The sequence below is a fragment of the Clarias gariepinus genome, chromosome 7 (assembly GCF_024256425.1).
Source record: "Clarias gariepinus isolate MV-2021 ecotype Netherlands chromosome 7, CGAR_prim_01v2, whole genome shotgun sequence".
NCBI lineage: Eukaryota > Metazoa > Chordata > Actinopteri > Siluriformes > Clariidae > Clarias > Clarias gariepinus.
The window spans coordinates 7,151,120-7,161,236 of record NC_071106.1 but is presented as its reverse complement, the minus strand read 5'-3'; the positions used below and the strand labels follow the sequence as shown (position 1 = coordinate 7,161,236).

General features: G+C 39.6%; 1 protein-coding gene across 1 annotated transcript; it reads left to right on the top strand.

Annotated features, from left to right (window-relative positions):
• The first annotated feature begins 2,539 nt into the window (after positions 1-2,539).
• LOC128528215 (extracellular calcium-sensing receptor-like) lies at positions 2,540-9,408 on the top strand. The gene is made up of 7 exons (XM_053500970.1): positions 2,540-2,688; positions 5,763-5,924; positions 6,043-6,331; positions 7,033-7,788; positions 7,873-8,100; positions 8,210-8,330; positions 8,495-9,408. Exons 1-7 carry the CDS (start codon positions 2,540-2,542, stop codon positions 9,406-9,408), a joined length of 2,619 nt encoding a protein of 872 aa, XP_053356945.1.
• Positions 9,409-10,117: the final 709 nt, after the last annotated feature.

Below are 10,117 nucleotides of genomic sequence, written 5' to 3'. Positions count from 1 at the left end.
AAGGGTACTGGCGCATAACCCTTATTTTCCACTGGGGATTTGCCCTCAAGTGAGATCCCCTGGCTCCTAGCTACAACTGAAATGCTCTCATGTGCAGAAGGCCCAAAGGTATCACCATGGACGCTGCTGCCATGAGACCTAAAGACCTCTGAAAGTGATGAACAGGAAAGAGCATGCTTTTCATGGTGATGAGTCTCAATCCTAAAGAACGCAGATGAGCTAGGACGACATTCTGATGTCGAAGCGCTAGCTCCTGAGACTGAGCTGGAATCAGCCAGCCGTCTATTTAATTTAAAATACGGATGCCCTGGAATCGTAAAGGAGCCAGAACTGCATCCATACACTTTGTGTATGTGCGGGGTGAGGGAGCTAGACCAAATGGAAGGACTAAATACTGGTAAGCTTCACCCCCGAAAGTGAACCTCAGGAACTTTCTGTGTTGTGGCAATATTTCTATGTGAAAATATGTGTTCTTCAGATCGATTGTCACAAACCAATCCCCTGGTTGGATTTGAGAAACAATCACTTTGACAGTCAAGCTTTTTGAACCTGTCTTTTTTGGATAGCAGTTGAGCCCGCAAAGATCTAAAATTGGACTCTGCCCCCCGCCGTCTTGTGCACGTCTGCCAGATTGCACTGTTTAACCCCAGGAATGCGCTGTGGCTCACAGTTTCTCTTTTAAGAATGCGAGCCGCGTGCAAAGCACTCGAAACAACGGTGTGGAGATCGCGCTCCAAAAAAGATCTATCACGTGGAGGTAAGGATCTCCTAACAAACTCCACCATATTGGTAAGTTAATACTTTTAAATTCACACAAACACAATGCAGTCCTGAAGACAAAAAGGTCTGAGGAATGTTTCCAGTTCACTCCTATTTATAACCTGCAGGTGCACTTCATCAGATGATGTCACCTGACCAAGGTTATAAAAGACAAAAAATTGTCATGTTTGACACACACATGCTTCACAACCAGCAACACAAAAAGATGTTCCCATAGCATACAGAGACGGGAATCAAACCTGGCCGGAAATTGAACCTGGACCTATGAGGTGCAAGGTGACAGTGCTAACCACTACATCACCATGCCACCTACAATAGTTTTACTGGTATTATAAATTTATGACATAATGCAAAATGCAGAAGTTTAAGTCAGGTAAGTTTCCTTTCAAAAACAGAAGTGTCAATAGTTTCTTTTTATCAATTAACAAAATTAAAAGTAAGTAAACAGAAGAGAAAACCAAATCAACACCACCCTTTTCCTGCAAAACCAGAATTGCCATCAATTCTTCTAGATACACTTGCACACCATTTTTAAAGGAATTTGGCAAGTTGGCTGTTGCAAACATTTTGTAGAACCATCACATGCCAAACCATCAATTCTCCTCTCCCCTATGCTGAACATAGTTCTTAATGACATTGGTTGTATATTTGTACTCTGCAGAATAAATTTGTGGCCGTTCAGGTACCCCCCAAAGGTATTGCCTTATGGATACATATATGGCATTGGGCAGACACCATTATACAGGGCGACTTTCATCTCATTACACATCTAAGCATCTGAGGGTTTAGGGGCCTTGCCTAAGGGCCAAACAGTGACCACTTGGTGGTGCTGGGGTTTAAACAAGCAAGGAACCTCCACTGTGCTTCACTGTAGCCTTTCAGCAAAGAGTCTCATGCTATAGGCAAATACATAAATGTATTATCACTCATCAGTCCAGAGCACCTGCTGCCTTTAATATGCACCCCAGTTTCTATGTTTTACATTATTATATTATGGATAGTTGAGTTGCTTACCCTTGGATGTATGTTCTTCCATGAAGACCACTTCTGACCAGACTTCTGACCAGACTTCTCCAGATATATATAACCAAGAGGAAAAAGACTCTGACACAGATGACAAAAAAGAAATAGCTGAAGTTGTTGCCTCCTTTTATTCAAAAATAAAACCAAACCCTATCCCGTTAAGTCTTGTTTTCAACTTTTCTTCATATATCCTATTGTAACCATCGTGATGAATGTCTCAGGTTACTTGACTGTTACCCTGTTCCCTGAAAAAGTGGGAATGCTGCTTGAAAACGCTATTGAGAATGCTCTTTGTTCGAAAGGTTGTTAAGGCATGTGTGTCAAACATGCCAAAGTTTGGCTCATATAACCTCGTCAGGTGATGTCATTTAATAAGGTGCACCTGGAGGTTATAAATAGGCATGAACCGGAAACATCCTCAGGTCAATTCTGTCTGAAAGGATGTCCAGTCACATATACAGTGCGGCATTAGAGCGCAGCATCTCATTCCCGCTATTTCAGCGAACAGGGTTACAGTCAAAGAATATATAAGCCCCTATAGAATATAAAAAGCTGTTCTGACTTGCGCCACTGGCTAGTGCGGTGGACGTAAATCAGCAAAGCACGTACTGGACACAGTAAGTAAAGTCTTTTCTGCTCCGGAGCAGTAAGTGGTGGAGGACAGAAGGCTTCGAGAACAACTGGGTACATGGTCGAGAATGGAACTTTTGGAAGATACTTAGGATGAGGATGCGGAATGGCTTTGACCAGCCCAGGGTTTAGGCAGGATGGCGAGACTGGCAGAGCCTTCAAATCCCCAGTTCTCTTCAGAGAAGTAATGGCCATTAGAAAAACCATCTTACGGGTCAGAAACCTAACAGGCGCTGACTCTATTGGTTCGAAAGGGTATCATGCAAAACCTTGAGCAGGGACCAAGGGCAAACCATGAAGGGACTGTCGCTCTAGTGGGTGGCCTCAACGGTTTAGCTCTACGAATAAAGCGAGTAACTAAAGGGTGCTTTCCCACAGAAACCCCCTCAATCAGAACATGGCAAGACAAAATGGTGGCCACATACGTTCTGAGAGTGTTAGGACATATTCCCGAGGACAGTTTTTCCTGCAGTAACTCCAGCACTGAAACAATCTGACAGTGGACTGGGTCTACATGGTTTGCCATACACCAACTTTCAAAACCATTTGACCTGAGGGCATACGTTCTTCTAGTAGAGGGAGTCCTAGCACTGGAGGACTAGCATCTCTTAGTTAGGGGCCAGATTTGAAGGTTCCAGAGCTCGGCCCTGACCGAAATTGCCCATGGCGAGCCGTCAAGGAAGATAATTATACCTCAGAGTGATTTACATCTGAGAACCATGCTCTGGATGGCCAACGGGGAGATATCAATAAGAGACGAAACCCCTGTTGACGGACCTTTGCTATGACTCCAGGGACCAGAGCTATCGGAGGAAATGCGTAAAGTCTGGGCCACATGTGGGCCATAGCGTCCAGAGCTGGAGGAGTCAGAGAGTAGTTAAGGGGACATTGTGCTGTGTCCTGCGAGGCAAAGCAGTCCACCTTTGCTACATAAAATCTCTCCCAGATTTGACTGACCACTTCGGGGAGAGTTTCCATTTCCCATGTGTTACAGCTTGTCTGGACAGCAAGTCTGCTCCCACATTCATATGCCCCGGAATGTAAATCGCCCTGAGCGACAAGAACTTATCCTATGCCCAAAACAGTATTTACTGCGCTAGCTTGTTCAAACAGCGCGAACGCGATCCGCCCTGGCAATTTATGTAAGAGACTACCATAGTGTTGTCCACCCGCCTTAGGACATGGTAGCCTCTTAACTGCTGGAGGAAGTATTTCAGAGCCTAAAATAAAGCCATAATTTCGAGGCAATTGGTGTGCCATGCGAGAAGATGACATCTCCAGATATCTTGGGCTGGACGGCCATCTAAGACTGCACCCCAACCCGTGAGGGAAGCATCTGTAGTTAGCATCTTGCAAAGACAACACGGGACCCTAAGTCACAAACCAGGGTCTAAACCACATAGAAATAGTACAAAGCCCCTGGCGCGTAACCCTTATTAGCCTCAGGGGATTGGCCCTTGGATGAAATCCCCTGGCTCTCAGCCACAACGGAAAGGGTCTCATGTGCAGAAGGCCCAAGGGTATCAGTGTGGGTGCAGCTGCATTGAGACCTAGGATTCTCTGAAAGTAACGACCAGTCACTTTCTGGCCTAGCTTGATCTTCTTTAGGTTACTTAGAATGTATTTGATGCGTGGCCCTTTGAGACAGTCGTGCCTGCATTACGATCGAATCCCATCAACCCCCAAATATGTTGTCTTTTGAGTAGGAGAGAGCATGATTTTCTTGATGTTAAGCCTCAACCCTAGAAATTTGAGATGAGCTCGGACGACATCCCAATGTCGAAGCGCTAGCTCCTGAGAAGGAGAAAAAATCAGCCAGCCGTCTATGTAATTCAAAATGCAGATGCCCTGGAGTCATATAGGAGCCAGAGCTGCATCTATGAATTTTGTATATATGCGGGGTGATGGTGCTTGGAAGGACCCGATACTGTTAAGCTTCATCCCCGAAAGCGAAACCTTCTGTGTTGTGGCAATATTTCTTGATAGAAATAAGCATCCTTCAGATCGATTGTCACAACCCAATCCTCTGGTTAAATTTGAGAAACAATTATCTTGACTGTCAACATTTTGAACTTGTATTTTTTGAGATAGCGATTCAGCCCGCAAACATCTAGAATTGGACGCAACCCCCCCCCGTCTTTCTTGGGAACCAAGAAATACCGACTGTAATAGCCTGACTGTCTGTCTGGCAGGGAAACATGTTCTATGGCCCTTTTTTCAGCGAAGTCTGCAATTGTTGTGTCAACAAATGCGCTCGTTCTGGTTTCACGTAAGTGGAGACCACGCTGTCAAAACGCGGAGGACGATGTGCAAACTGAATTCTGTAGCCTCTCTCTACAGTCCTTAAAACCCAAGGAGATATACTTGGCTGTAGCTTCCACGCTGCCAGTTTCTCTGAAAGGGGCACAAGTTTTGACACTTCGGCTAGATGGGGCAGGAAGGAGTTCTTATTCTCTGTTGGAATTCTACGCGTCCCTCCCCAGGGGGGAAACACCACCACGGTCCTGGGCGCACCAGCCTCAGGATTTTTTTTTGGAGGAGATGATGATCCTTAGGTCTGGTCTCCTCGAGGCAGATTGTGAGGCCTGCTGTACCCCAGTTACTACGAGGGGGTGCTCGACTCACCACACTCTCTTTTTGTGCCCTTAACGCCTCAAAGAAACCGGACCTGGTTGAGACTAGGTGGCCAACAGTGACAGCCCTGACTCTTGAGCAGGGTGGGGAAGAAACCTCACAAACTTTAAAATTTTAAAAAATGTCTTCAATCTATTTAGTTAGTTTTCAAGTTTAACTGGTAACATTAGAGTATGTAACCATGTGCCTTTTTATAACACCATGAATTACACTTCTTTCATTTTCTGCACCACAATCTCCTTTGCCCTGTATCAAAATGTCTGGCAAGTTTATAGGAATTTAAGTAATTTTTACATTTAGGCATTTGGCAGATGCTCTTATCCAGAGCGAGTATTTTTTTTTCTGTAATCTTTTACATTTCAAAGTTATCACTGATCACTAAATGCATACAAGAAATACAACAATACAAATACAAACACAGTTTAATAGCACATGCAAGTTAAACATGTAAAAGGAAAAAACAGTAATTCATTTATAGTAGATCATTTGTGTGTTTTTTTTATTTAGATATAACTTAGAAGTAGAGCCACTAGTCCCTTAATGACATCACAAGGATTATCACTTCTGATTGGTTGATATTGAATAGTCACACCCAGAACACCCAACATGTCTATAAATATCTAAGTATATTTATTAGAATAAAAAGTGTTGGAAAACGTTGTCATGTTATTCTTTGTACTACTTGTTTCTCTTAGTCTGGCAAATGGGGAAAATTGCCATATTCTGGAAAACCCAGAATATCCTCTCCTATCTAAAGATGGAGATGTGATAATTGGAGCTATCTTTTCAGTGCATGATGGTACACAGATGGAGTCACTGGCATACACAGAAAAACCGCAACCCTTAATCTGCATTAGGTTTGTTGTAATAGAATATTTCAAATACATATGATATTTGTGTATTTATTGTATTCCTTTTAGCTTTTGATTTTTTTAATATCTCTTGAAATTTCTGAGAATTTTTTCATATTTGTAGATTTAACCTCAGTGAATTACGTCTCGCTCAGACAATGATTTTTGCAATTGATGAAATCAACAGAAGCCACAGTTTGCTCCCAAATATATCAATTGGTTACAGAATTTATGACAATTGTCTCTCAAGATTGTTATCTATGAAGGCAGCCATGGCTTTGATGAATGGTGTGGAATTGAAAGCAAATGCTAATTGCTCTGGACAAGCAATAGTACAAGCCATCATAGGGGAGTCAGAGTCTTCTCCTACTATAGCACTCACAAGAACTACAGGGCCTTTCAACATCCCAGTGGTAAAAAAAAAAATAATTAGTTTAATTCTTATTTATTAACACTTTATTTAACATTTACAAGCTATTATTGAGATATACACCATATGATTTTCTCTATTCATAAAATAATGTATAGAGTTAAGTTATTTTTTTATATATCCTTTCCAACCCTTTTCCTGTTTAGTCATTTGAGATGAATTTCTTACCTTCTGCAGTAAAGAGAAATTAAATTTTACTTTGAGTCACCTTTGTTGTAATTCTGATAAATAGGAAAACAATTGTACCTGTTTAGTGTTCTTCATTTTGAACAATTCATATTATTTTTTATAATTGGCAAGGTGGTGGTAGTTAGTAGTATTTCTGTTCAGGCTCTTGGGTTCAGTCGTGTGCTCAGGTTAATATGTGTGTAGAGTTTTGCATATTTTCCCCATGCTCATGTAAGGTTTTCTATGACTTTATATTTATTATACATAACATTCAAAAAAGAAAGCTTGCAATGCTCTATTGCTCTAGGTTAAAGTTCTCCAAAACAGGTTAAATTCATCTGCATTGTGGCCAATATTTAAAGGACTTTCTCTGTGTCCTCTGTATCACTAATCAAGCTATAGCAGTAATAGTGAATACATGATTGTTGTTCTTACCATTAGCATACATGCATATACTTTTGGATTCAGAATGTGATAAATAATGTTAAATAAAACATTAAAACTTTCTATAAATAGGTAAGTCATGCTGCCACATGTGAATGTCTGAGCAACAGAAAAGACTATCCCTCATTCTTTAGGACTATAGCAAGTGACTATTACCAGAGTAGAGCATTGGTGCATTTGGTTAAGCACTTTGGCTGGTCTTGGGTCGGAGCTGTGAACAGTGATAATGACTATGGCAACAATGGAATGGCCATTTTTTTAAATGCAGCGAAAGAGGAGGGAATATGTGTTGAGTACTCTGAGAAGTTTGACCGGGCAGATACTGCAAAAATCATGAAAGTGGTAGATATTATCAAGACAGGCACAGCCAAAGTAATTGTCATATTTCTCGCCCACTTTGACATGAAAATTCTAATGAGCCAGCTCATTCTAAAGAATGTTACTGGCTACCAGATAATTGGTGTTGAAGCATGGATTACTTCTGTCAACCTAGTAACACCAGGAACTTACAACATACTGGCAGGATCCATTGGTTTTGCTATAGAGAAATTGAAGATTGGTGGTTTTGCTAACTATGTCATAAATGAATTTTGGCATTCAGCAATTCCTTGCATGAATGAAAAGGGAAACTTTTTTCAAAGTGAAAACAACTGCAGCAAATATAAGGATATTATTCAATTTAAAAATTACAATGAAGATATAGCAGAAATGAGATATGCTAATAACATGTACAATGCAGTTTATGCTGTAGCACATTCTCTACACAGCCTTTTAAATTGCACACAAAACCAAAGTTGTGAGAGAGGCAAAAGAATTCAACCATGGCAGGTAACACACAGATGATAAGCAAAACAGCTCATGTTCAAGACGGTTGCTGTCATGAAATAAACACTTATTTTCTTCCTTTTAAAGGTTGTTGAGTCTCTGAAAAAGGTAAATTTTACCACCAAATTTGGTGACCATATTTTGTTCGACAGCACTGGAGCAACAGCTGCAAAGTATGATGTAGTAAACTGGCAGCATGGAATCAATGGGCAAGTGGAGTTTAAGGTTGTGGGCTATTATGATGCCTCTTTGCCAAGTGGACAGCAATTTGTCCTAAATGGTGAAAATATAGTCTGGGCTGGAGATAAGAGAGAGGTACATTTCTCTTTTTTAAATCATTAAAAAATATCTGAACCAAAATATATAATTTGTGTTATTATAGCATACAAAGCTTGAAGCTATAACATATTGTTTACATTAGAAGCCAAGGTCTGTGTGCAGTGAGAGCTGTCCTCCAGGCTCCAGAAAAGCTGCACAGAAAGGAAGGCCTGTCTGCTGTTATGACTGTATACCATGTGCAGAAGGAGAGATCAGTAACCAGACAGGTAATTTCAGTTGTACCAGGTTTATAAGACAAGCTGTAAATTGTACATTGTGTATTATCGTTTTATTATTTAGGATACAGTTCCTTAACAATTGTATTAATAAATAAAAACATAAAATAAATTTCATTTTTCTTTGTAATGATACTGACCATAATTCTTTGCAGATTCAAATAACTGTGAGCAGTGCCCAGGAGAATTTTGGTCTAATCCTGATCGAGATAAATGTGTGTTAAAAGTTATAGAGTTTCTTTCATATACAGAGGTTATGGGGATAGTGCTGGTAGCTTTTTCTTTAGTTGGAGTTGTATTAACTGTGTTAATAGCAATTTTATTTCTAATAGAAAAAGACACTCCCATTGTTAGGGCCAACAACTCTGAACTAAGTTTCCTGTTGCTTTTCTCCCTGACTCTGTGTTTCCTCTGCTCACTGACTTTCATTGGACGGCCCTCTCAGTGGTCCTGTATGCTGCGTCACACAGTGTTTGGGATCACTTTTGTTCTCTGTATCTCTTGTGTTTTGGGGAAAACAGTAGTTGTGCTAATGGCCTTCAGGGCTACACTTCCAGGCAGTAATGTCATGAAATGGTTTGGGCCTCCACAGCAAAGACTCAGCGTTCTTGTCTTCACTCTCATACAGGTCCTCATTTGTGTGCTATGGTTAACAGTTTCACCTCCTTTCCCCTACAAAAATATGAAGTACTACAAGGAAAAGATTATACTAGAATGTAACTTGGGCTCAGCTATAGGTTTTTGGGCTGTACTGGGTTATATAGGTGTTCTGGCTTTCTTGTGTTTTGTTTTGGCCTTTTTAGCTAGGAAGCTGCCAGATAATTTTAATGAAGCTAAATTTATCACATTTAGCATACTTATATTCTGTGCCGTGTGGATCACCTTTATTCCGGCCTATGTCAGCTCTCCTGGAAAATTTACTGTAGCTGTCGAGATATTTGCTATTTTGTCTTCCAGTTTTGCGTTACTATTCTGTATATTTATACCTAAATGCTATATTATTTTGTTTAAACCTGAACTAAACACAAAGAAAAATATGATGGGTAAAATAGCATCAAAGTCATTTTGAGAAAAAAAAGTTGCTCAAATCTGTAAACATAATCATCATTTTAACTCATGAATGTTAGACTTGGTTATTTCAAATATAATGAGCTGAATCATATTTAGGTATCTTATATTTATTTACATATAATATGAACATGGATTGGGAACTAATTAAACTCATCACAAAAATCACAATTGTTTCTGTCTAAAGCTTAATATTTTGTTTTTGAAAACATACATACATGCTTATTTGGGGAAATATAGTACAAATGTTGAAATAAATCTTATTAGCATCAGGAATTTGTGATGTCTAAGTAAAATGTTCAATCAATCAATCAAATTATTATCAATCAAACAAACAAAAAAGCAAATGAACAGGACAGAATGAAGCAGAAATAAAAAAAAAACTATTTGATCTATTTACAAATCAATTTGTTTTATAATATATTAATAATATTTTTCCTGTCATCAAAAAGAAAGAAGAAAACATTCAAAGAATTGAATAGCCCAGTCATTTAGTGCATTACAGTTAACTGACGTAATTTTACTGCTAAATAACATTACTTCCTGGCAAAGGAAATGTACAACCTAGGCAATATAATGAACTAAAATTTGTTTTAATGTTTACCATATAAATATGACGTTATTTTAAAAAAATGTTGCAATAATAATGTAATAATATGCACCTTTTTAATTCGACATTTTTGTGACAACATTCTCTTAATCTGGCAGCA